Genomic DNA, 25,726 nt, shown 5'->3' with positions numbered 1-25,726 from the left:
AGCCCCGCCTGTGCCCCCGGCTCACCCAATCCCCGCTCTGTGTCCGGCGGCGGGTTTGGAAGATTCCAGGGTTTTCGCGGGGCTTCCCGCCCCCAGGCTTTTTCGGACCAATCAGCGTGCTGGGTGCCGCCCCTCTCAGAACTCTCCCGACTCTTCCCGGGCTTGCTGGGCGGGCGCGGTCTCTGGGGGAGAGGAGGGGCGGGCAGTGGGAGGGGCCGACGGGTTGGCCGTGGTGACGACACTGGGAAGGGGCGGGAGCCGCGGAAGGGGGTGGGGCGGACGTTGAGGGCGTTCCCGGCCGTCGCGTTACAATGGAAGTGCTGTCTCTGACCTCAGGGCTCGTGTGGTGTCGGGGGGAAAGGAAATTAAGCCTGCTGAAAGCTGTAGGGTGGGAGGGTTGGGGGGCGGGAGGGGGGACCGCGGCTGCGTTGGGTGGATGATGAGGGAGTCCCCACCGACACTGGCTTCGCGGTTCTAACGTTATCACGCTGGAGTGAAGGCGACGGGAGAATAGGTGAAGGAGGAGGGCTGATGGCAATGGGGTGGGAATAGGCAAGGCTGGTGTGTCTTTGAGAAGGTGCTGCGAGGCTCTCTAGTTAAAGCCTGATGTACGGGGTCTTGGCCAACCATGAGATGGAAATCCTTTGAGGAGCCCAAAGTACATTGGATTGGTCACAGCTGCTGGAAGGACGAGGAGGAGCCGGTCTGTTATTGTCTCTGGATAACAGGGTTTTTTGAAGTAAAAGATTAGCTGAAGAACCCCGGCTGGTGTGGCTCAGTGGAGTGAGCCAGGTCCCCAGTTGGGGGTATGTGAGTGGCAGCCCACTGCTGAATCCCTCACCCATCCAAGTGTCTCTCCCTCCCTTCCCCTCTCTCTAAAAATACCATTTTAAAAAGGACTAGATAAAGATGCCACCTGGCCCACAGCACCTCACCTGAGGAAGCTACAAAACGCACTGCAGTGGGATCCTAGCGGCCAGATTTACTCCCACAAGTCCCTGGTAGAGGGTAAAGGAGCCCAGGAACGCAGCTAAACCCAAATGCTGCAGTTAATGTCTCCTGCAGAGATCAAAAGGTGAAACAATCTCAGTTCAGCAGGAGACGGGTACAATCCCAGAATAAATATTCGCTGGGGCGAAAGCAGGTTTACAATTGTAAGTGAACCAGTTTATTCTTGTACTATTGGCTAATAATTGTATTGCTTTCCATATGAACATCCTATATCAGAGATATAGGGTAGGACGCTTGAGTGAGGACTTGTGAGAAATTAAAAACAATTACACCCACTGCCTTCCCACTTCCAGTTGGCTAGGAATGTGTTTGTCTGCCTCATCCAGAAAGCATGGAAGCATTGTCTGGAAGAGTTATTTGTACGCCAAAAACATAGTTAGACACAGAGTTCACGACGGTGTTATTCACAATAGCCCTGAGGGGAAGCAGTCCTCAGAGGGAATAAGGGAGTAAAATGTGGGTACACAATGGAGTAGTATTCAATCTTAAAAAGGAAGGAAAATCAGATTGATGGCAGTATAACATAGAATTCAGGGGTGTCCAACCTTTTGATGTCTCTGGGCCGCACTGGAAGAAGAAAAGTTGTCTTGGGCCACACATCAAATACTCAAACACTAACGAAAACTGATGAGCAAAAAAGATAGGTTTTAAGTAAACGTACAATTTTGTGTTGGGCCTCATTCAAAGCCATCCTGGGCCGAATGAGGCCCATGGGACATGGGTTGGACACAGATGAACTTTGTTATTGTGCTAAGTGAAATAAGCCACAAAAAGAGAAAGATATAATCCCACCAGTATGAGCTATCTAGAACAGTCGGCTTCATAGAGACAGAAAGTGGTGGTTTCCAGAGGCTGGTGGGAGTGGGGAATGGTGCGTTGTTTAGTGGGCAAAGAGTTTCAGTTTTACAAGATTAAGAGTTCCAGAAGTTGCTTAGACAATGTGAATGAACTTACTATTGAACTATACCCTTAAAAATGGTTAAGGTGGTAAATTTTATGTTATGTGTATTTTACCACATTAAAAATAAAAAATAAATCGAATAAAGAAGTACTCTGCCAAGACATCATTGCATATTTTCCCAACAGGCCTCAGAAAACCATGGCTACTGCTAAGGGAACGGCCATCGGCATCGACCTGGGCACCACCTACTCGTGCGTGGGGGTGTTCCAGCACGGCAAGGTGGAGATCATCGCCAACGACCAGGGCAACCGCACCACCCCCAGCTACGTGGCCTTCACCGACACCGAGCGGCTCATCGGGGATGCGGCCAAGAACCAGGTGGCCATGAATCCTCAGAACACGGTCTTTGATGCCAAACGTCTGATCGGCAGAAAATTTAATGATCCTGTAGTGCAATCAGATATGAAACTTTGGCCTTTTCAAGTAATCAATGAAGGAAGCAAGCCCAAGGTATTGGTGTCCTATAAAGGGGAGAAAAAGGCTTTCTACCCTGAGGAAATTTCTTCTATGGTACTGACTAAGATGAAGGAGACTGCTGAGGCTTTTTTGGGCCACCCTGTCACCAATGCTGTGATCACTGTGCCAGCCTATTTCAATGACTCTCAACGCCAGGCCACCAAGGATGCAGGTGTGATTGCTGGTCTCAATGTGCTAAGAATTATCAATGAACCCACAGCTGCTGCCATTGCCTATGGCTTAGATAAAGCAGGACAGGGAGAGCGACACGTCCTGATCTTTGACCTGGGCGGGGGCACCTTCGACGTGTCCATCCTGACCATCGACGACGGCATCTTCGAGGTGAAGGCCACGGCCGGCGACACGCACCTGGGAGGGGAGGACTTCGACAACAGGCTGGTGAGCCACTTCGTGGAGGAGTTCAAGAGGAAGCACAAGAAGGACATCAGCCAGAACAAGCGGGCCGTGAGGCGGCTGCGCACGGCCTGCGAGAGGGCCAAGAGGACCCTGTCGTCCAGCACCCAGGCCAACTTGGAAATTGATTCACTCTATGAAGGCATCGACTTCTACACGTCCATTACCAGAGCCCGGTTTGAAGAGTTGTGTGCAGACCTCTTTAGGGGTACCCTGGAGCCTGTGGAGAAGTCCCTTCGGGATGCCAAGATGGATAAAGCTAAAATCCATGACATTGTTTTAGTAGGGGGCTCCACCCGTATTCCTAAGGTGCAGAAGCTGCTGCAGGACTACTTTAACGGCCGTGATCTCAACAAGAGCATCAACCCCGACGAGGCGGTGGCCTACGGGGCGGCGGTGCAGGCAGCCATCCTGATGGGGGACAAGTCTGAAAAGGTGCAGGACCTGCTGCTGCTGGACGTGGCTCCGCTGTCGCTGGGCCTGGAGACGGCCGGGGGCGTGATGACTGCACTGATCAAGCGCAACTCCACCATCCCCACCAAGCAGACGCAGATCTTCACCACCTACTCGGACAACCAGCCGGGGGTGCTGATCCAGGTGTACGAGGGCGAGAGGGCCATGACGCGCGACAACAACCTGCTGGGGCGCTTCGACTTAACTGGAATCCCTCCTGCACCCAGAGGAGTTCCTCAAATCGAAGTGACTTTTGACATTGATGCCAACGGTATTCTCAATGTAACAGCCATGGACAAAAGCACAGGCAAGGCCAACAAGATCACCATCACCAACGACAAGGGTCGCCTGAGCAAGGAGGACATTGAGCGCATGGTTCTGGATGCTGAGAAATATAAAGCTGAAGATGAGTTTCAGAGAGAGAAAATTGCTGCAAAAAATGCCTTAGAATCCTATGCCTTTAACATGAAGAGTGCTGTGAGTGATGAAGGCTTGAAGGGTAAGATTAGTGAGTCTGATAAAAAGAAAATACTGGATAAATGCAGTGAGGTCCTTTCGTGGCTGGAGGCAAATCAACTGGCCGAGAAAGATGAGTTCGAACATAAGAGAAAGGAATTGGAGCAGGTGTGTAACCCAGTCATTACAAAACTCTACCAGGGAGGATGCACTGGGCCTTCCTGTGGAACAGGGTACTCGCCTGGAAGGGCTGCCACAGGCCCCACCATTGAAGAAGTAGATTAATCTTATCTGGAGCTGGAGAGTTCTAGGGTGCCTCTAAGGTGAATTTGTTCCCCTCATCTTCAAACATTATTACAATTCTTGAGTTGACTGGACCTGAGCATCAGTTACCATCGTTTTGGGATCCTAAGAGAAGAGTCTTATATGCCATCTTTTCACACTCCAATGTCCTGTTTCTGACCTGGAATGAGACTTTTAGGAAAATTTGGCTCCTCTCTGAACCATTTGATGAATTTGAATGTCTGTTATTTATTTCTAGCCTCCCCAACCTCCTTCTGCCTATGTGGATGGTTGTGACTCAGTAAATTTGTTCTAAAGCAAATTTCTTCTGGTATCTTGATAAACTGTGTGTCTTGAAAAGCAAGGAAAAGGGAAGTTCATGGAGAGAGCGTGTATGGTCAGATCGTGATCTAATTGTGAATGATTAAGCTGGTAAGGGCAAAGTATTTGAGTTTTCACGAGTTAATTGTTCCAGGCAGGAGAATTACTTGGTCATCAGGCACTTCCAGCCCCAGCTAGAGCCGTTGCTAACTATAATTACTACTTATGTTCTATGACAGATCGATTTAGATGCTTAGGGTTCAGCTAAGAGGCACACTTCTCCCTGATGTTACCTACAGGTGGGATCTAAATCCAGTGTCTATGCACTGAAGTCCATTATTACATCTTTTACATGCAGAAAACATTTCTACAGCAAACTCCTGACAAATGGGTACTTTTGTGCAAGATGAGAATTGGAGGTTTTTAGTATGGCCTTACTCCTTAAAAAAATATTTTCACTTACTTTGTCATATCACATGTTTATAAAAGTTTTGGGGACATGAATATAGAAATATGTGTAACTGCATTTGTAAACCTTTGTATTTAAAGGGGCATATTTGGATATGAAATATTATGTTACCAAACTCAAGGGTTTCACAGTTTCAGGTGCTTTATTCAATATGGAGACATGGTTGTCACAATGTAGTTATATTTACTTGTAGCAAGTAAAGGAGCAGGGATTCATATCCAAAGCTCTGCCTCCTTGAAGAACGCTTAGTCATTGTTTTTGTACACCCTTTGGCTCAGTAATTATTAATTTCTTCTTTACAGCTGGCCTCATTTCTCAGGCTGAGTTTCCTATCAGCTTATGCTGTTTACTGGTCTATTTGAAAAGTACTGCTACATTTTAACATTTAGCAAGAAATAACATGTAGAAATGTCCAGACCTTGAGACCCTTGTCCTAACGGAATGGCTATTTCCATCATCCCGCCAGTGTAGGTTTTACTCACTCCTTCACAGGACAACCCTAGGCAAAAGGGTGTAAGAAATGCGGACTGAGTTTGGGTCTTTGGGAGAAATACATATATTGGGAGAGAACTCTGGATGAAATTAAGATTTGTGCTCAGGCTCCTGATCGTAAGGACTCAACGTGAATTTTTTTAAACTTTAAAGAAATGTAACATATGTAGAAAAGTGTACAAATCTCAAGGTTTCACAAACTTCCTAACAGTTTTCAATAGGAAGTGCCTGCAGGGTGTGAGCAAGTCATGCTGCAGACTGCACTCCCTTAAGAAAGAAAAACCCCAGGGAGGCCCAGAGCCTGTCCGACCCTCCCGCCGCCGCGGAGGCCGCGCCTGCGCGGTGGGTCCCGCCGCGGGAGGAGGAAGGAAGGGAAGCGGGAGCCACGCCCCTCCCCGCTCCGGCGTGCCCTTCGCTCCCCGCGGCCGCCTCTCGCGAGCTCCGCGTCGCCGCGCGCTCTTTCAGTACTCTGGACGTCGCGTGGCGCTTCCCGCCCCGCCCCGCGCGCGGGCTCGCGCTCCGGTTTGCGCCCGGCCTCCGGCCCGAGGCATCAGGCCCTCGCCTTCCTGGTCCGGCCGGCAGCCCGCTGCGTAAGCACCATGGTAGGTGTCGTGAAGTCACAAGGGGGTGCCCTCCGGAGCGCGGGCGGGTCGGGCTGTGGGGGTCGGAGTAGGGGTCCCTGCCACGTCCGTCTGCGCTGGAGTTGGGCTCTGGGGGCGTTTAGTTCCTGCGCCTCATATTCTTTGAAAGACTGGAGCACGTGGTCTTGTTTTTTCTCTTATAAGGAAAATTAAAACAAAAAACGAGGGAGAGTCGCAGGGACGGCAGGAGCGGGAAAAGCCAGACCTCAAGGAGCATTTCCCTGATGGAGACCAGGCTTGGGGAGTTTGACCCGGGGTCCATTCTGCAGGTCCCTAGGAGGAGTGGGCAGGGACTCCAGGGGGGCAGGTGGTGGATTCAGAGCCGAGCCCGGAGAGGCCGAGGGGTGCAGGGCAGCGGCTCTCCCCGGGGCTTTATGGCAGGTGCTCAATGAAGTGTGCAGAGTCTTTCGGACTCCAGCTGTTCATCTCCGCGGCTGAGTGAAGTTTTGAGACCTGCCACAGATGTGGGGATCCCAGTACCACTATTGGGTGACAGTGGCAGAAGGCCACTCCTCCCTACGCCGTCTCTTCCCATATAATGGTTTTCCCTCTCTCGCCCAACAGCTCTTCTACTCCTTCTTCAAGTCCCTGGTGGGCAAGGATGTGGTGGTGGAACTCAAGAATGACCTGAGGTGGGTACCTGTTCCAGCAGGTCTGTAGGGGATGGGTGTGCCCAGGGCCCAGGAACCTCTTTAATTGGACAAGTATTGTTTGAAATCTGGGCAAGCTGAGAGATGCGGAAGAAATAAATGACTGGTGCCTTAAGCCGACAGATTAGCTGGGTGTTGTTTCTTGTATTGAAAAACAATACAAAGAACTAAGTCTATAAAGAGTAAGTACAGACAGGTCAAGAGTGTAGAGGCATCAACAGTTTTTACAAAATGTAGTTTTGGTTTTTCCTGACTAAATTCTACGCTCTCTTGACTCAACTTCTAGAAGTGTAAGAACCGGTTCCACAAGTAAAGGTGTACGTACAGAGAAATTTGTACTTTTATTTGCAGTAGCCAAAAATGGAAAGTAAGGAGGAGGTTATCAGTAAGGAGGAGGTTAAATTGTACTTCCGTATGGTGCCGCTGTCACGCGGGAATGAGATGTATGGATGTGCAAAGCTGTTGCAGAGCAGTACACGTATGTGGCGTAACCTCCCCTTTGTTAAAGAAAATGTAAAGGACGAGCAGTGTGCCAGCCAGTCCGCGCTGCTCTCACGTCCCCTGCCCACTGCGTCATTAGCTCCTAATCACCTTTCGGAACTTGGATTACATGCTGTAGCCTTGGAGAGACTTGTCCTGGTCTTTCCGGCCAAGAAGATCATTATATCATGAGGTCTGCCATGAAGTCTTATTTTCTTCCTAGTGGGTGCTTCTCACATTGAGATTTCAGAGAAGTGTGTTCACTGTCTGTGGCCTGCCCTGCGGACACGGCCAGGACCGTGTTTCAGCTCCCCGTTTTACCTAGTGCTTGCACAGGCCTGATCTGCAGTAGGGGCTTAATAAATGTGTGCTGGAAGGAAAGTAGCTAACATTTGAGGGCCTCCTATTGACTGGGCACTCTTCCGAATGCTTTCCATTTGTTAACTCATTTAATTCCCGTAACACTCCTTTGTGACATACAGTATTGTTGCTATTTTACCTGGAAGGAAATTGAAGCTTGGGTAGGTTAAAAAACTTGGTCGTCTGTGGAACTAGTAAATGACACAGCCAGAACTGAAATCCAATTCAGCTTTGCTTTTTGAAGTTTTTTTTATTGGTTTTAGAGAGAGAGAAACATCAATTTCTCGTTCCACTTTTTTATGCATTCATTGGTTGATTGTGACCAGGGAATCAAATCCGTAACCTTGGCGTATTGGGACAGTGCTTTAACCAACTGGGCTACCCAGGCAGGGCTGCTGCTTTTTTTTTTTTTTTTAAAGATTTTTTTTTTTTTTCGTGTTTTGGTTTGTGCTTTTTTTTTTTTTATTGTTATTCAATTACAGTTGTGTGCCTTTTCTCCCCATCCCTCCACCCCACCCCATAAAGATTTTATTTATTTACTGTTAGAGAGAGGGAGAGAAACGTTGATGTATGAGAGATACATCAATCAGTTGCTTCTCACACGCCCCCAACTGGGGACCTGGCCCGCAACCCAGGCCTGTGCCCTGCCTGGGAATCAAACTGGTGACCCTTTGGTTTGCAGGCTGTCACTCAATCCACTGAGCCACCCCAGCCAGGCTTTTTTCTTTTCTTTTCTTTTTTTCTTTTAAAGTTAAAAACAGGATCATACTCTCCATGTAGTTGTGGAACTTGCTTTTCACTTAACAGATGTTGTGGATATTTTCACGTGGATAAAGTTAATCTTTAACATTCTTAATGTCTGCATGGCGTCTGTATTAACCAAGGCCTTGCTCTTGCACACTTAGGTGGCTTCCAATTCTTTAGGGAAAAAATCCTTTACATGAGATGTACATTTAAAATAGACTCTGTTACCCGATGTCCTTTAGAAAGGTGGTTGATGCATTCTCCAATGTCTTCCACCTTCCTGTGTGAGAGAGCTGACGGAAGGAACAGTGGCGAGGCAGGGAGTGGTGGGGAGGGACTTGCCTTTTGCATCAAGAGATTTCATCAGTGACAGCGGCCGTGTGTGTGGTATTGACGGCGTGTAGATTAGGGCCACGTGGAGAGGTAAGTGTGGAAGCCAAAACCAGTCTTGCTAGATGACTTGTTTTCTTATATTTTCCTCTTTTCTGGGCCGTCCACGTGGCCAGAGGCGGAAAAGAAGTTGTTAGGTTTTAGCTCCAGGTCCTAAAGTAAAGACTGGAAGATTCAAAGGTAGTCTATTGGGTTGGAAGAAGAGCTCTGTCTCTCAGACTTGTTGTTGGACCACTTCTGTGTCAAATACGTCTTTTCTTTCACCCTCACCCAAGGTCGTATTGGTTTTTCATTGCTTTTAGGGAAAGAGGGGAAGGGAGGGAGAAAGAAAAGGAAAGAAACGTTGATGTGAGAGAGAAACATTGATTGGTTGCCTTTCATACACCTCCTGATAGGACCAGACCCAAAAACTAGGCGTGTTCCCTGACCGGGGATGAAAACTTCGACCCTACCGTTTGTGGGACCATACCCAGTCAACTGAGCCACACTGGCCAGGGCCAAATATCTATTCTTGGGGGACTGAATCAAATAATACCATCTTACGCAATTCCTGACGGTTACTTCTCTGCTGCAGATGGTGGTAAGGGGCAGGCAGAGGATTTTCAGCAGCCAGGGTTGTGGTGAAACCATCACTGAGGCAGTGGGTCTCAGACACTGGATTTCAGAGACTTGGAATTTTACAGAAATTGGGGTCCAGCAGAGAGCTGCCAACTTTATTTTTGGCAAGATAAGGACATTTTTTAAAACTTTTAATTTAAAATTATTATAATAATTATTATAACTACTTATTTTCTTTAAAAAAACTAATACCAATGCGCCGGCTGGTGTGGCCCAGTGGACTGCACCGGACTGCAGACTGAAAGGTCGCCAGTGTGACTCCCAGTCAGGGCACAGGCCTGGGGTGCCGGCCAGGTCCCCAGGTGGGGGGCGTGAGAGGCAACCACACATTGATGTTTCCCTCTGCTTCTCCTTCCCTTCCCCTCTAAAAATAAATAAATAAAAATTTTTAATAAAAAATTTCATTAAACAGTTATTTCTAGGGAAAAAACGAACTTTTAGCACACTACATTCACACTCAGCACTATGCTAGCCTGTGTTTCCTCTTCCGTCCTGGACTCGTGAAACTTTTGCGCACCCATCAGTGTCTGGGAACCATGGTTCAGAGGAACTTAGAACCTGGTGATGACACCAGGGTGAGGGTGGCCCGGATTGAGGTGTAAAGTAGTAATACCTTGCTTTGTAGAAGTCAGACTAGGAAGAGAATTACAGAAATGTTAGACATCAGTAAACGATGGGGATTTATGGGGTATGCAGGGGAAAGAAATATAATTCGTGGGATTTAAAGTTGAAGCCACTAACAGAAATTAAAGAAGTTAGGAGAGAAAAGAAGTAGCAGGGCTTTGAGCACTGGTATTATGTTATCATTTCTCATTAACATTTCAGGGTCTTCAAGGGTTGGGGAAGGGAGAGAACCTCTCTTGTCCCTTAATCAAGAGGAATGCTAGCTGCTTTATCTGCTTTGCCTATGGGCTGTGGTCCCAAAGCAATGAATGTTTGAAAATAGCTGGTGGTTCTGGGTCAGATAGGTGTGGACTGGGTCGTTCCTTGTCCTAAACTCGGGCAAGTTATACAACCTCTCTGAGTCCCTGGATGGTAATAACTACTTTGCAAGTAACCAGAAATTAACTGCAAAAGTTAACTTTTGTGAAAAGTAACTGTAAAAGATTATGAAGTGGCTGTAATAATTACGCATACTATGAACAGGAGAAATACAAGGTGGTAACTCTTTAAGAGTGGGTTGCACCATCTAAACAGCACTGCTCTGGAAGCTTCCCCACTCTAGGGCTTAGGAACGCCTCTTTTTGCTTCCACCTATTCTGGCTTCCTCAAGTCCTTGACTTCCCCAACCATGTTCTTATCTCAGCTCTCAAGTCACCTCTATGTTGACTTTGGTATAAATTAATTTGGTTCTTCCTTCCCTCTGCCCCAACAGCATCTGTGGAACCCTCCATTCTGTGGATCAGGTGAGACAGCAAGAGCCCAGAATTGGTTTGGGGGAGGGAGAAGGGGAGAGCATAAGGGTGGGGTACTTGTATCCTGTCTCTAGAGCTGATGATGGTGTTCATCTTGTTTTCTTAGTATCTCAACATCAAGCTAACTGACATCAGTGTCACCGACCCTGAGAAATACCCTCACATGGTGAGTTGGAGATTGCAGAAAAGAGGAAACGCCTCTAAAAGCAGGAGGCCTCTGGGTGGATAGAGAGGGTATTTTCACATTTGCTTACCTTTGTCTAGTTATCAGTGAAGAACTGCTTCATCCGGGGCTCAGTGGTCCGCTATGTGCAGTTGCCAGCAGATGAGGTGGACACGCAGCTACTACAGGATGCGGCACGAAAGGAGGCCCTGCAGCAGAAACAGTGATGTCCCTTCTCTCCTCCCTCCTCCACTGGTGGTCCTCGCCCTGGTGTCCCAGCCCAGGACCTCTCCACCTGCACCTGAGATGTTGTGTTTTTGGTCTTATAATAGTGAAGGTGCTCCTTTTTTTTTTTTTTTTTTTAAAGGGATGAGTAGGTCAGAGGATTAATTAGTGGGGAGCAGCTATCCTCAGAAGGGGAAGATAAGGTGTCCGGGGAACGGCAAGGTGTCCCTTATCCCCAGTACCTGCCTTTCTTACTCCTTTCCCAGAGATGGCAGAAGAATCTCTTAGTTCTCTCCAGGTCAGTGTGTGATTTTGGAGGATGGAAGGAATCTGTCCCGCATCGGGAATAAAATTTTATGATGCAGATTTCTGGTTCTCTTGTGTTTTGGGAAGGCGGCTGGAGGCTGGCTGGAGGGTGGGAAAGGGGTACTGAATTTATCCGTGCTGTTCTCCTTCACCACCCCAGCTAGGAATCCAATCAACCTCCCTGCGTTGTCTACGTCTACTCTCCTTGGTAGGAACTGGGTACTCCCTGTAAACTACCGTGTTTGCTGAACACACCTCTACCTACAATGAGTGTCTGCTGTCCTTCCGTGATGGGACACTGTTAAACGAGACACTAAGATGCTTTTGACGCTGCTGGATTTCTTCCTCAACGCAGCCATATCAGCACACTCCGATACTATTGCAGATAAATGCAAGCGAGAGAGAATTTTTATTGGGGGGTTGAGTGCAAGCTGTCTTCATTTGCGCGCCCATTCCAGATACGAGCTCCCTGAATTAAGGGGCTTTGGAGGCCATAAAGCGAAGCGCCCTCTTTTGAACAAACAAGGAAGTGGGGCCGGGTTGGGGCTGGCAGGGGCGGGGCTTGGCAAAACTGTCGGCCAGGCCCCCTAACAACGTCTCCGGTCACTTCCGGTGGGGGCGTGGCCTCCCCGCCCGCCAACCGTTGGCGGCCCGAGGACCCGCGTTGGCTGCCCGCGGCGGTGCCTGAAGGGAGCGGGAGTGCAGTCCCGGGTGAGCCCCGGTTCTGCGCCCCGTGCTTCCCTCCTCCTGAGCGCAGTGGGTGGGCGCCACCCCCTTCTCCCCTCAGAGCCCCGCGGTGTGGCCCAGCACGCGCAGGCGGGGTAAGGCCACCCTGTCCACCAGGAAACGCTCGCTGTCACAAAGGGGGTAGCACGTGGGTGCCGGCCGACTGGGCGGTGAGCCAGGGTCGCCGGAAGGACCGCCCGCCGTCCTGACCACCAGGCCTATCCAGCCTCAGCCGGCGTCCGGCTGGGAGGTGGAGGCCCGGCTCCGTCTGACCACGTTCCTGCAGTACGTACCTGCGGCCTGAGCCCGCGTCCTACCAGACGCGGAGGGGCTCCCCGGGGCTCCCACTCTCACTCAGGGCCCGCGTTCATGAGAAGTCCCCCCACTGTCACCGCCACTGCGAGAGCCAAAACTTCGGCTCTTGAGGCCCGATCAGACCCCATCCTGTCCTGGGGGCCTCGGGTGCCCGCAGTAGAGGAGCCTCATGAGGGTCCCGTCTACTCAAATCGGATCCCAGGTCCCTCAGTCTTCCTCGTCTCTCTCTCCTTAGGTCTTTCCACCTGGCTCGGAGCCCCGCGTAACCATGTCCATCCTCTATGTGTCCCCTCACCCCGATGCCTTCCCCAGCCTCCGAGTCCTCATAGCCGCGCGCTACGGGGAGGCTGGAGAGGGACCGAGCTGGGGAGGGGCCCATCCCCGGATCTGTCTCCAGCCGCCTCCGGCCAGCAGGACTCCCTTTCCCCCGCCCCGTATGCCTGCCCTGGAGCAGGGGTCCGGTGGGCTCTGGGTGTGGGGGGCCACAGCTGTGGCCCAGCTGCTGTGGCCAGCAGGCTTGGGGGGCCCCGGGGGCAGCCGGGGAGCTGCCCTTGTCCAACAGTGGGTCAGTTACGCGGACACCGAGCTGATACCAGCCGCCTGTGGGGCAACACTGCCCACCCTGGGGCTCCGCTGCTCTGTGCAGGATCCCGAGGTGAGTAGAGAGAAGATGCAGAGGGAAAGATTTAGAAGAAGGAAGCAAGAGTTGGAATGGACAATGAAACAGGATGATAGTGTGTCAGATGTGGGCAAAGATTAATCAAGTCCCAGTTTGCCACCTGGTAACCTCACTGACCTTGGTCTTCCTTTGTCTGTGAAAACTTTGGTTTTCGTGTTGAGAACATGTTGAGATTAAAAGAAGTGTGCAGAGCCCTTAGTCGAGTGCCAGGCACTTTATAAAGTGTCTGAATGAACATTTAGCGAGTCTGAAACCTGTGGTAGAAGTTCCTGTGCGTCGTAGGGAAAGACTGGGTGAGACAGAGGAGGGGAGGCAGGGAGGGCCAGGATGGGTGATGGATGATGTAGGTGATGAGCAAGGAGAGATGAAATGAGGGGAAGCAAGGGGAAGGGGAGAAAACCACACCAGATTCTAACTACGCCCTTCCAGAGTGGGGCTGGATCTCCTGGTCCTTACCACACATCATGTATTGAACACATGGTAGCTACTTAGTATTTCTTTTTCTTCTAAAGATTTTTATTTATTTTTAGAGAGAGGGGAAGGGAGGGAGAAAGAGTGGGAGAGAAACATCAATGTGTAGTTGCCTTTTGCCTGGCCAGACCGGGGACCTGGCCCACAACCCAGGCCTGTGCCCTGACTCGGGATAGAACCAGCAAGCCCGGGCTCAATCCACTGAGCCACACTAGCCAGGGTGATACTTAGTATTTCTTGAATGAATGAATGAAATGAATATGTGACTTAGATCCTGGCTGGCTCCCTCATACCCTGACTGTGCTATCTAAAATGAAGGCCCTCTCTCTGAAATTTCCTGTCCCCCTTAGCCTGGTTTTTCTTCATACTACTTTAGGAGAAAAAGTGGGGTAATATATATTCTTTCTTTTATTATGTCTTCCATTAGAACGTAAACTCCGCCAGGTCAGGGGCCCCATCTGTTCAGGTACTCTCCTCAGTCCTTACAGAAGTACCTGGCATGTATTAATCAGGTGCTCAATAAATGTCGACGCAATTATTATATTGCCTCATGTTATCTTTAATCTCCTATACTTAATATATTCCATCTGACACACAGTAAGTGTTCGGTAGGGCTTCTTTTCGTTATGACCACTTCTGAGAAAATGGCCTCAGAGATCATGATTTGTGGGCGTGGAAGGAGGCCAAGCCCTGTCTCATCCTTCGCCCTTCCTGCTAGGCTGCGCTGGGGGCCCTCGGAAGGGCCTTGAGCCCCTTGGAAGAGTGGCTTCAGCTGCACACCTACCTGGCTGGGGAAGCTCCCACTTTGGCTGACCTGGCGGCTGTCACAGCCCTGCTGCTGCCGTTCCGATATGTGAGTCACTAGGGCCTTGGGAAGAGTGAGGGCAGCTCCCCTCAGACCTCACTGTAAGGTTACTAAAGATGATTGTTTTCTTCCCTACCAGGTGCTGGACCCCTCTGCCCGCCAGATCTGGGGTAATGTCACTCGCTGGTTTATCACCTGTGTCCAGCAGCCAGAATTCCGGGCTGTGCTGGGAGAAGTGGCTCTGTACTCAGGGGCCAGGCCTCTCTCCCAGCCACCAGGTAACGAAGGGTGAGGGTAGGCAAGGAAGGGCTCCTTGGGGTCTTCCATGCAGCTCACCTTCTTTTTTTTCTTAGAATGACAGAATTACTGGGGCCAGGGTCTGCGGGAGGGCAGGGTGGGAGGACAGCATGGGGAAGCCCTTGAGCAGCTGCAATAGCCCAGCTGAGACACAGCAGCCCCTCCACAGAGGCCCCCGGGGCTAAGTCCGAATGACTGTGTCTCTCCAGGTCCTGACGTCACCCCGCCTCCGAAGACACCCGCTCAACTCAAGAAAGAGGCAAAGAAGCGGGAGAAGCTAGAGAGATTTCAGCAGAAGCAGAAGATCCAACAGCAGCAACCACCCCCCGGGGAGGTGAGAGGCCTCCCCTCCAAGGGTGGAGCTGGACAGGATGTTGGTGCCATAGTGGTAGGGACTGATGTCTGGGCCTCTGTCTTTCCCTCCCAAGCAGAAGAAACCAAAACCAGAGAAGAGGGAGAAACGGGATCCTGGGGTCATTACCTATGACCTCCCAACCCCACCTGGAGAAAAGAAAGGTACTAGGAGGGGGAAGGGACCCCCACCCTTCACCTCTACCCTTCTCAGCTGTTGCTGCTTCTGTTTTACCCTTTTCCTATTTGATCCTTGCTCCTACCACTTGGCTTGTTGAAGACTTGCAGAGGTCCAGGCCCTTCTCTGCTGGCCGGTCATCCCAGCCTCAGCTACTCCCAGCCCAAGCACTGACCCCTGCCTTCCTCTCCCCCAGATGTCAGTGGCCCAATGCCCGACTCCTACAGCCCTCAGTACGTGGAGGCAGCCTGGTACCCGTGGTGGGAGCAACGGGGCTTCTTCAAGCCAGAATATGGAGTGAGTGGGCACCGTGCTCCAAGCCTGGAGTGGGAGGAGGCGGGAGAGGTGACATGACACCTTTAGCGCGTGCCCTTCCTCCCTCCCCCCTAGCGCTCCAGCGTGTCAGCGCCAAACCCTCGGGGCGTCTTCATGATGTGCATCCCACCCCCAAACGTGACAGGCTCCCTACACCTGGGCCACGCCCTCACCAACGCCATCCAGGACTCCCTGACCCGGTGGTGAGCTCCTGCCCTGTCCCCGCTCCTTCCCTCTGCGGGCTTCTCCTCGAGCCCTGGGCCTCTCTCCTTCCTTATCGGCCCTCCGTTCTGCCCCCTGGTGGCGGCCCGCTTCTCTCCACCATTCCTCTGTGATCACTGCATGGTGTACGAGCAAAAACAACCAACACCCCAACTTGCAGACTCCCTTCGCTTCCTTTTAGAAACAACGTTATTTTGAATTAAATAAGGAATATATGAAATACTCTTGTAAGAAATTTAAAGCTTCGAGTGTCCTTGACTGCTGCCCTCCAGACCTGCCCCTTCCTGGACTTCGCCTTTGTTGTTGCTGGATATGGGTCTTTGTAGGTCTCTCCTGGCTATTCACTTCCGTGCGCGTGTCCCCTTAGAGACGCGTGGTCTTCCTTTGGGGGGGCGGGGTTTCCTTCCTGTCATGGTGCTCTGCACCTTTCTTCTTCTGCGTAACAGTTTGTCTCAGGTCTCCCCTCACCCGTGTGCGCAGACCGACCTCACTCTCTCCCATAGCCTGTCGATCTCCGCGGTGTGACTGTACCATCCTGGAGCCGCTTTGTGAGTTAGCGGTGGTTTCGGTGTTTCTCTGTTGAGAATCTTGCTGGAATGTACATGTCCACACATACGTTTTCAAGCACACGCGGAAGGACTTCTCTAGCATAGCTACCAGGACGTGGAACCGCTAGATCGGAGGGGCGTGCCTATGTTAAGTGTAAATGACGCTGCTGAGTTGCCCAACAAAACAGCTTTACTCCTTTATTCCTCCATGAGCGCTCCGTGAGGGTGTTCACTTTCCCAGGCCCTCACCAACTCGGGACATTACTTTCATTTTGCTGATCTGGTGGGCGGAAAAACGGCACCTCTGTAACGTCCGATTACCAGTGCGCTCTGCCTTTTCCCGTGTCTGGGCTTTTCTGGTTCGCCCTGTGTGCGCGTCTGGGCCTGCCTGCTGTTTGCCCTTCTCTCCACTGACTGTTGTTGTTATTTTCTTTTTTAGTTGGTTTGTTGGATGATTCTTTACACATTCTGGGTGTTGTTTTGTTACATATTGTAAATGTTTACCTCTGTTCTAGCACTTACTTCCCCCTCCCCATCAGCCCATCCCGCTGTCAATATTTTGATTAGTTAACAGATGTAAAGTTTAATATTCTAGGTGACAAGTTCCTTAAAAAAAGTATTTTTAAAAGATTTTATTTATTTTCAGAGAGAGGGGAATGGAGGGAGAAAGAGGGAGAAAAACAAAGATGCATGAAAGATATATCAGTCGGTTGCCTCTTACATGTCCCCAGCTGGGGACCGGGCCCACAACCCAGGCATGTGCCCTTTCCAGGAATTGAACTGGTGACCTTTCAGTTTGTAGGCTGGTACTCAGTCCACTGAGCCACACCAGCCAGGGCTGAAAAAGGACTTTAATACAGCATTTTATCTGTGTAAACCAGGGTTACTTATTATACTTTAAGTTTTGAGAAGTCTTTCTAATATTCTACTCACTAAGTTAATTTGATCAAAAAATACTTTAGGACATCACTGTGTGCCAGCACTGTTCTGGGTACTGGAGGTATAACATCATATTTAGCATTTTGCAGGGAATTGAGAGCTGGAAAAACGGAGTTTTATTAAACACATGTAAGGTGCAGTGGTCAGGTTATTTACATGAGAATAGAGTTAACGCTTCTTAAAGACTCGTAGGGTAGCAACGTTTTCTTCTATTGGATGGGATTTAAGTAAGATGTTAGAAACTCCCATTACTTAAATGGAATAAGGATTTATACCATTATTTTGAAGATTTTACTTACTTACTTTTAGAGAGGTGGAAAGGGCAGCAGAAAGTGGGAGAGAAACACCGATGTATGAGAGATGCATACATCCGTTGCCTCTGGAAGGCCCCCGCTGGGGACCTGGCCACAGCCCCAGCATGCGCCCTGACTGGGAATCGAACTGGCGACCCTTTGGCTTGCAGCCTGTGCTCAATCCATTGAGCCACACCAGCCAGGGCTGTCATCACTTGCTCTTTAACTTCACTGAGATGTGTTAATGTTCTGAGATTTTATGTTTTGCTGTAGTCATTTCACTGATGTTCTTAGACTTTATCTTGTATGCCTGGTTAAAGATGCCTATCCTGTCTCAAAGTGATACGTGTGTCCACCTATGTTATTGTCTTTATTTTTTTAATTTTAGAAATTATGTCATTTTCTGAGGCTTTTCTCATAGTTTGTTCTTTTTTAATATTTTGTTTACTTGTACAGAGAGGGGAAGGGAGAAAGAAACAGAGGGAGAGAAACATCAGTTGGCTGCCTCTCACACACCCCCAACCAGGGACCCGGCCTGCAACCCCGGCTTGTGCCCTGACTGGGAATCAAACCAGTGACCCTTTGGTTCACAGGCCAGCACTCAATCCACTGAGCCACACCAGCCAGGGCAGTTTTTGTATACACACACACACACACACACGTATATATACACACACGTACATAGAGAGAGAGGGAGGTTTAATCTGACTAAAATTTACTTTTTGGAAATAGGGAGATTTCAGCTAAGTCGCTAGTGTCCCAAACAAATTTTTGAATTGTTTTTTCTTTCCACATTGATATGAAGCGACACCCCTGACGAGTAATTAATTGGCTTGGATCTGTTTCCAGTCACTGTTTTGTTCCCTTTAGTCTGTAACTTTGTTCCTATGTTATAATTTATTCTTTGAATAATCATAACTTTCTTGTGGGTTTTGCTATCTAGTTGGGCAGGAGCCTCCTCTTCTGTTGCCAGATTGCTTTGGCTCTCCTTGCAGATTCCTCCCCCAGATTGTAATTGTAGAATTGGGGTCCCTCTTCGCTGCCGTGTCCTTTCGTGAGTCCACTGGCTTCCTGCCCGGAAGCCCTTTTTCCTCAGGCGCCAGGCTTTACCGGCACTTTCGCCTCCCACAGGCATCGCATGCGTGGGGAGACTACCCTGTGGAACCCCGGCTGTGACCACGCAGGCATTGCCACCCAGGTGGTGGTGGAAAAGAAGGTCTGGCGAGAGCAGGGGCTGAACCGGCACCAGCTGGGCCGCGAGGCCTTTCTCCGGGAGGTCTGGAAGTGGAAGGAGGAGTGAGTGTGCAGCAGCCCTGGCTGCCGGGTTACACCCTCTCACAGAGGCTAAGGGTCAGAGGCTTCAGGGCTCAGGTCCATTTCAGAAGATGAGTGATCCCCATCCTGCCCCATCAGCCACCCGATGTCTCCTTGCAGCCTGGCCTGAATGCTGATCCAGCTGTCTGTCCACTTCCAGGAAAGGGGACCGGATTTACCACCAGCTGCGGAAGCTTGGCAGCTCCTTGGATTGGGATCGAGCCTGTTTCACCATGGACCCTGTGAGTAGGAGGGTAGGAGGGGTCTCGGGGCTCAGGCGGGATGTGGATGCTCCCTAGCGTAGGGCACCCACAGACGAGAGGGCACATGGTGTGCCCTCCCCCAGGGCTGAGCCCCACATAGGACATCACTGAGGTCTCCTCTGCAGACGTCATTTCTCAGCCCATGTCATGACCCTTTGTGTTCCCCATCACTAACTCTGGGAGCCCACACTCCTCCAGGTGGCGTGTGATAGGGCTTCACCTTCCCAAGGTTCTCTGCACTGGCACCTGTTCCCAGCTGAGTAGCTTCCCTACCATCTCCAGTGTCACCAGGCTTGTTGCCTGTCTGTGTGTTCACATAGTCTCCTCTCCCCAGGGAAAGTACTTCTCCCTACCAGCCCTCAAAGGGGTCTGGGTGCTGGGCAGTGGGGCTCTGGACAGGCCAGTCACACTTGACCCTGCTGCCTTGGAAAGTGTATGGGCCCCGGGCTCATCCCTGGCTCCCCTGCTCCCCTGTAGAAACTGTCAGCAGCTGTGACAGAGGCCTTCATCCGGCTCCATGAGGAAGGGATCATCTACCGCAGTACCCGCCTTGTCAACTGGTCCTGCACCCTCAACTCTGCCATCTCGGACATCGAGGTATGCCCTCGCCCCAGGTTCTCTCCAGCTCCGCCCCTGGCCCCAGGCCCTGGGCCGCTCTTCCTAATACCCATTTCACAGGTGGATAAGAAGGAGCTGACAGGTCGCACCCTCCTCTCTGTGCCTGGCTACAAGGAAAAGGTGGAGTTTGGGGTCCTCATCTCCTTTGCTTACAAGGTCCAAGGCTCAGGTAGGAGCCAGGGGCACCAGGATCCTTGGCGGGGTGGGGTAGGAGGCAGGAAGGGGCCAGCACTGAGATCACAACGTCGCCTGTCGCTTCAGAGAGCGATGAGGAGGTGGTGGTGGCGACAACTCGGATTGAAACCATGCTGGGAGACGTGGCCGTAGCTGTGCACCCCAGAGACCCCAGGTACCAGGTGTGTGAGGGTGCTGCTGCCGTTTGGGGGAGTTCCGACTGCAGGGGCCCCCAGCGGAGGAAAGAAAGTTGGGTGAGACAGTCATCTTAGGGCCCCTTCCTAGCCCGGAAGTGAGAATTTGGGTGTTGGGACAGTCAGCCCTGGGTAGCAGGGGCGGGCCCAGCGCTTCGTGGGGTTTTGAGGCCCCTCTGTTCCCAGCACCTGAAGGGAAAGAGCGTGGCCCACCCGTTCCTGTCTCGGAGCCTCCCCATCCTCTTTGATGATTTTGTGGACATGGAGTTTGGCACAGGTGAGCAAGGGGCTGTCTGTCTGTCCTGTGAGGAGAGGGAGGAGCTCACAAGGCACATCCTTCTGTCTCTTCTCTCAAGTAAAAGAAAACAAACTTCACCTAAACTGGGAGGGCTCGGGCTGGTTCTCGGGGGACTGTCTTAGGGAAGGGGGGCAGGTGCTTTGAGAGCCACATCCTTCGGCAAAAGGGGGTGCGTGTGAGAAGGGACTCCACTGAGTCCCTCATGGCCCTGCACCCCCCGTCACCCCAGGTGCAGTGAAGATCACCCCTGCACATGACCAGAATGACTATGAGGTTGGACAGAGGCACGGGCTGGAGGCCATCAGCATCATGGACTCCCGAGGGGCCCTCATCAGCGTGCCCCCGCCTTTCCTGGTGAGGCTGTCTGGGTGTGGGGGCCAGGTCTGGAGGTGGAGGGGTGCCTGGGCCCGGCCGTAATGCGTCCTGCCTCCCACCCAGGGCATGCCCAGGTTTGAGGCCAGGAAGGCAGTGGTGGCAGCGCTGAAGGAGCGGGGACTATTCCGTGGCATTGAGGACAACCCCATGGTGGTACCACTTTGCAAGTGAGTGGGGGGGGGGCCAGGGACGGGGGGCACTCCTCAGGGTGCTCCCCACCCGACCTCCCCAGCCATTTGTACCTGCAGTCGGTCCAAGGACGTAGTGGAGCCCCTGCTGCGACCACAGTGGTACGTGCGCTGTGGGGAGATGGCCCGGGCTGCCAGTGCTGCCGTGACCCGGGGCGACCTCTGCATCCTGCCCGAGGCCCATCAGCGGACGTGGCACGCCTGGATGGACAACATCCGGTGCGTCAGGCTCGATGTCCATGGAGGCCGGCTGGGCGAGGGACTGAGCTGGGCACAGGCCAGGGCACCTCCTTGCCCCTGACCCCCCCTCCCACCATCGGCAGGGACTGGTGCATCTCCCGGCAGCTCTGGTGGGGCCATCGCATCCCAGCCTACTTTGTCACTGTCAGGGACCCGGCCGTACCCCCTGGGGAGGTGAGAACCAGGCCGGAGTGGAATGTACGCCTCTGGGGGAGCTGGGGTTTGTCGGGTCTGGGGTGGGGGTACAGGCAGGGCAGGAATGCCCCCCTGGGTACTCACTCCACCTGTGGCAGGACCCCGACGGGCGCTACTGGGTGAGTGGGCGCAGTGAGGCCGAGGCCTGTGAGAAGGCAGCCAAGGAATTTGGAGTGTCCCCTGACAAGATCAGTCTCCAGCAAGGCAAGGCGGGGGGCAGGGGGGACCTAGAGGGCGGAGGGCAGAGCTGGGCCTCTGACCCTCCCCTCTGCCCTCTGACCTCTGACCTTCGGCTTCCCCCAGATGAGGATGTATTAGATACCTGGTTCTCCTCTGGCCTGTTCCCCTTCTCCATCCTGGGCTGGCCCAACCAGGTGCGTCCCTGAGGCCCACCATGCTGGGTGGGAGTCTTGGAGGTGGGTGCTTGGCTCCCCATAACACCCCACTCTGCCCCCAGTCGGAAGATCTGAGTGTGTTCTACCCGGGGACACTGTTGGAGACGGGCCATGACATCCTCTTCTTCTGGGTGGCCAGAATGGTCATGCTGGGCCTGAAGCTCACCGGCAGGCTCCCCTTCAGAGAGGTGCGAAGCCTTCTGAGACCCTCCCCGGGCCCCACCCTCAGCCATCCTCCTGCACCATCGCTCAGGCTCAGCGTGGATGGGGCCCATGGCAGCTGTGGTGGGTTTGTTGGGCCTGGAAGTGAGCCTAGTGTCTGCTCGGTGATTGCTGTGCCTAGGCTGCTAGAGGAGGCAGCACCTCTGAGTCCCTGAAGGTGCTGAATGGGCTGGCAGGGACGCTGAGGGACTTGAGGTTCAGAACGGGGGCAGTCGGGTCTGGCAGGGAGGCGCAGCCTCACAGGCGCCTACCCTGCCTCAGGTCTACCTCCATGCCATCGTGCGAGATGCCCATGGCCGGAAGATGAGCAAGTCTCTGGGCAATGTCATCGACCCTCTGGACGTCATCCATGGAGTCTCCTTGCAGGTACGGCTGGGTGCTGGGCCAGGCCAGGGAGGGCTTTGCAGCTGTGGCCGTGGCCTCCTAACCCCTTGCGCCTCACCCTCAGGGCCTCCACGACCAGTTACTGAAGAGCAACCTGGACCCCAGTGAAGTGGAGAAGGCTAAAGAAGGGCAGGTATGAAGGGGGGCCAGAGCTAGGAAGTGGGCAGAGGGAAGGAGGGCCTGGCTCAGGACTCCGCTCCACCTCCTCCTGCAGAAGGCCGACTTCCCAGCAGGGATTCCTGAGTGTGGCACCGATGCCCTCCGGTTTGGACTGTGCGCCTACACATCCCAGGGTAGGGCCCCCAAGTCTCTCAGCCACGCCCTTCCTCCTCCCATGAGGCCGCCCCTCTCCTCTGCCCTCAGTGAGGGTTGGAAGGGAGGTGCTGAGGACGCACACTGCCCCACACCCAGGTCGCGACATCAACCTGGACGTGAGCCGCATCCTGGGGTACCGCCACTTCTGCAACAAGCTCTGGAACGCCACCAAGTTTGCCCTCCGTGGCCTCGGCAAGGGTTTCGTGCCCTCGGCCACCTCCGAGGTGAGGACCTGGTAGGCGCGAGGAGACCAGCACCCACAGGCCGGCCCCTGCTGCTCTGGCATCAAGTGCAGCCCATGTGGCAAGGTTGCAGCCCCACCCCCATGTGCCTCCATGTAGGGGGGCACAGGGCGGGGGCAGAGGATTACAGGGAAAGCCCATTAGGCTCCTGGAATGCAAATTTGCCCGTGGTTCCTGCCTCTGGGGGGTTCTGGCTCCCTTCCCTGGGTACCCGTACCCCTCACATGCGGTGGGCCCTGGCTGATCTGCCCCTCCCCCCTAGCCTGTAGGCCACGAGAGCCTGGTGGACCGCTGGATCCGCAGTCGGCTGACCGAGGCTGTGAGGCTCAGCAACGAGGGTTTCCAGACCTACGACTTCCCAGCGGTCACCACCGCCCAGTACAGCTTCTGGCTCTACGAGCTCTGTGATGTCTACCTGGTGAGGAGGGCCGACTGGGGGCGGGCAGCAGAGCCCTGGGCCTGCCTTTTCCTGTGGCTGGCCGTGAGGCCTGAGCCGGCATGTCGCTCTCCCTGTTACAGGCTCACGAGGGCTGGAGGCTAGACCTTTTCTTGCCCTGAACCCTGTACCTCCCATCCCGTAGGAGTGCCTGAAGCCTGTGCTGAGTGGGGTGGACCAAGTGGCTGCCGAGTGCGCCCGCCAGACCCTCTACACCTGCCTGGACGTCGGCCTGAGACTGCTGTCCCCATTCATGCCCTTCGTGACAGAGGAGTTGTTCCAGAGGCTGCCCCGGCGGACACCACAGGCACCCCCTAGCCTCTGCGTTACCCCCTACCCAGAACCCTCAGAGGTATGGGGTTTGGCCTGGACAGGGCTGCAGCCTGCCCCCCCAGGCTTTCTTAGCCCTTCCTTCACCCCACAGTGCTCCTGGAAGGACCTCGAGGCAGAAGCCGCCATGGAGCTGGCCCTGAGCATCACTCGAGCCGTGCGCTCCCTCCGTGCCGACTACAACCTCATCCGGATCTGGCCGGACTGTGAGCCTCAGGGGCCCCTATCTGCCCACTGTCCCCGTGCCCACTCCCTAGTGCGGCTGCCTCACCTTCCTTCCTCCCCTGGCAGGTTTCCTGGAAGTGGCCGATGAGGCCACAGGTGCCCTGGCATCAGCAGTGTCGGGCTACGTGCAGGCGCTGGCCAGCGCAGGTGTGGTGGCCGTCCTGGCACTGGGGGCTCCCGCACCCCAGGGTTGCGCGGTGGCCCTGGCCTCTGATCGGTGCTCCGTCCACCTGCAGCTGCAGGGGCTGGTGGACCCGGCTCGGGAGCTGGGCAAGCTGCAGGCCAAGCGTGGTGAGGCTCAGCGGCAGGCCCAGCGTCTGCGAGAGCGCCGCGCCGCCGTGGGCTACCCAGTCAAGGTGCCCGTCAAAGTCCAGGAGGCAGACAAAGCCAAGGTGTGTGGTGCGGGTGGGCGTCCTCCTCCCCGTTCTCCACACCTCACCCCGGTCCTGTGGCTGCTCAGCCCCGAGCAGTTTGGGGGGGAGCTGGGAGCCCAGGCCCCGTGAGCAGGTGGGCAGGGGGCTCAGCAGGGTGAACGTGGAGGCAAACCTAGAACCAGGCACCCTGCCTCCAGCCAGACCCCTTGTGGCTCACCCAACATAGCATCCCGCACGCCTGGGGCTGGGCTCAGCACAGAGAGCCAGGGAGCCCTCCAGGCAGGGGTACTGGGGAGGCCACACCAAGGATGGCGAAGCAGTTGTGCGGCCCAGAGGCACCACTCACGGGCTTCTCCTAGTAGCCTCCTCTGGGCGGGCGGGGCTACTTGGCCATTTTACAAATGAAGGCTGAGTGCCTGTCCAGGAACCTGGGTTTCTAACCTCTGTTTTGCCCCTCAGGAGGGGCTGGGGCTGGGCCTCTGGGGGCAGGCACCTGGGCTCTGAGGCTCCTTTGTTCTTGGGGACCGACCACTCTGGGAAAAGGCAAGACCCAGAAGTCCAGCGAGGGTGGACGAGAAGGGTGGTGCTGGTGACTGCTGAGGATGGGAAACCGTTCCAGCCAAGCACACAGTCCCCCAACTGCTTCCTGTCTGTGACCCTCGCCTGCCTTTCCAACTCTGACCCCTCTGCCTTCATGGGCACTCGGGGCTCTTTTCTCTCGGGCCTGAGTCATCCCTACCCATCACCCCTTGTTCTGCCCCCAGCTCCAACAGACAGAAGCAGAGCTTAGGAAGATGGACGAGGCCATCGCCCTGTTTCAGAAGATGCTGTGATACACCAACTCCAGTCCTTATAACCCCCAATGGTCCACCAGGGGGGTGGCAGCAATAAATATTTTGCCACAAAACCATCTCTTGTCTTTGTGTGTGGTAGGGCCAGCAGAGGGGCGCTGAGAGGCTGGGTTTCCGAATCTTCAGAGGCTACAGGCTGGGCTAGGCGCCAGGGCCTGGTGGGCAGAGGTGCACGGCCTGGGTTAGGCCCAGCACTGAGCCAGGCCTGAGTCTCTGCTGCCTGATCCCTTCTGGCTGTCAGTCCCCTCCCAGCTAGAGCCAAGGAAGGCCTGCCCTAGTGCTGGTTGCTACTATGGCCTTGGGGCCAGCATGAATACAGGGGTGGGGTGGAGAATGCTGCAGTTCTGCATCCTACCGAGCCTGCTTCCTTCTCCCCTAGAGTCCCACTTAAGTTAATTAGAACTCTGGTGCCCTGTGATACCAGCCTGGCAGCCCTGCCTGGACATCTAGCCACCAGGAAGGGAAACTTCCTATGCTGGGGTGGGGGTGGGTACTGGGGAAGCAGCCTGGGGCCCCTCCTGCAGGTATAAGTCCCAAGTGGTCCGCTAAGGCCCTCAGGTTGTCTGGGTAAATAGGGAGACGGCAGGAAGCTGGTCTGGAGCAGCTAAGGTGCTTGAGATGAAATAGAAGGGGCCCAAGCAGGTGCC

General features: G+C 53.5%; 3 protein-coding genes across 6 annotated transcripts; all 3 read left to right on the top strand.

Annotated features, from left to right (window-relative positions):
* Positions 1–490: 490 nt before the first annotated feature.
* LOC112302152 (heat shock 70 kDa protein 1-like) lies at positions 491–4,357 on the top strand. 2 transcript variants are annotated; one of them, XM_024557742.3, is made up of 2 exons: positions 491–514; positions 2,098–4,357. In XM_024557742.3, the coding sequence occupies exon 2, from the start codon at positions 2,111–2,113 to the stop codon at positions 4,034–4,036; it is 1,926 nt and encodes a 641-aa protein (XP_024413510.1). In that variant the 5' UTR covers positions 491–514; positions 2,098–2,110; the 3' UTR covers positions 4,037–4,357. The 2 variants fall into 2 exon arrangements, with proteins under 2 accessions (XP_024413510.1, XP_053770282.1); XM_053914307.2 differs by lacking the exon at positions 491–514 and adding an exon at positions 518–1,154.
* A 1,335-nt stretch (positions 4,358–5,692) lies between these two features.
* On the top strand, positions 5,693–11,367 carry LSM2 (LSM2 homolog, U6 small nuclear RNA and mRNA degradation associated). Its single transcript, XM_024557787.3, has 5 exons — positions 5,693–5,917; positions 6,521–6,588; positions 10,574–10,604; positions 10,720–10,779; positions 10,878–11,367. The coding sequence occupies exons 1-5, from the start codon at positions 5,915–5,917 to the stop codon at positions 11,001–11,003; spliced, it is 288 nt and encodes a 95-aa protein (XP_024413555.1). The 5' UTR covers positions 5,693–5,914; the 3' UTR covers positions 11,004–11,367.
* A 612-nt stretch (positions 11,368–11,979) lies between these two features.
* VARS1 (valyl-tRNA synthetase 1) lies at positions 11,980–25,150 on the top strand. Of its 3 annotated transcripts, XR_006655101.3 has the most exons (31): positions 11,980–12,318; positions 12,584–13,003; positions 14,217–14,351; positions 14,443–14,581; positions 14,810–14,934; positions 15,029–15,116; positions 15,326–15,426; positions 15,520–15,647; positions 18,578–18,742; positions 18,921–19,002; positions 19,501–19,620; positions 19,702–19,810; positions 19,903–19,997; positions 20,196–20,286; positions 20,537–20,661; positions 20,746–20,849; positions 20,931–21,089; positions 21,194–21,284; positions 21,404–21,509; positions 21,609–21,679; positions 21,763–21,888; positions 22,184–22,288; positions 22,371–22,439; positions 22,521–22,599; positions 22,718–22,845; positions 23,126–23,281; positions 23,445–23,651; positions 23,724–23,835; positions 23,921–24,001; positions 24,091–24,246; positions 24,993–25,148. XR_006655101.3 is itself a non-coding variant. In XM_024557912.4 (30 exons), exons 2-30 carry the CDS (start codon positions 12,617–12,619, stop codon positions 25,059–25,061), a joined length of 3,798 nt encoding a protein of 1,265 aa, XP_024413680.2. In that variant the 5' UTR covers positions 11,980–12,318; positions 12,584–12,616; the 3' UTR covers positions 25,062–25,150. The 3 variants fall into 3 exon arrangements, 2 of the variants coding, with proteins under 2 accessions (XP_024413680.2, XP_024413681.2); XM_024557912.4 differs by having other exon boundaries at positions 23,921–24,246; positions 24,993–25,150; XM_024557913.4 differs by having other exon boundaries at positions 11,981–12,318; positions 15,032–15,116; positions 23,921–24,246; positions 24,993–25,150.
* Positions 25,151–25,726: the final 576 nt, after the last annotated feature.

Source organism: Desmodus rotundus, chromosome 11 (genome assembly GCF_022682495.2).
Source record: "Desmodus rotundus isolate HL8 chromosome 11, HLdesRot8A.1, whole genome shotgun sequence".
Classification (NCBI taxonomy): domain Eukaryota; kingdom Metazoa; phylum Chordata; class Mammalia; order Chiroptera; family Phyllostomidae; genus Desmodus; species Desmodus rotundus.
Note: the sequence above shows the minus strand (reverse complement) of the source record. Positions and strands in the feature narration are given on the sequence as shown.

Bases quoted from the DNA above. Each gene is read 5' to 3' on its own strand.
- LOC112302152 (XM_024557742.3), top strand. From the start codon at position 2,111: ATGGCTACTGCTAAGGGAACGGCCATCGGCATCGACCTGGGCACCACC.
- LSM2 (XM_024557787.3), top strand. The intron at 10,605-10,719 runs GTGAGACAGCAA...TTGTTTTCTTAG, and splicing joins CCCTCCATTCTGTGGATCAG to TATCTCAACATCAAGCTAAC. The intron at 10,780-10,877 runs GTGAGTTGGAGA...ACCTTTGTCTAG, and splicing joins CTGAGAAATACCCTCACATG to TTATCAGTGAAGAACTGCTT.
- VARS1 (XM_024557912.4), top strand. From the start codon at position 12,617: ATGTCCATCCTCTATGTGTCCCCTCACCCCGATGCCTTCCCCAGCCTC. The intron at 14,352-14,442 runs GTGAGTCACTAG...CTTCCCTACCAG, and splicing joins TGCTGCTGCCGTTCCGATAT to GTGCTGGACCCCTCTGCCCG. The intron at 19,003-19,500 runs GTGAGTAGGAGG...GCTCCCCTGTAG, and splicing joins CCTGTTTCACCATGGACCCT to AAACTGTCAGCAGCTGTGAC.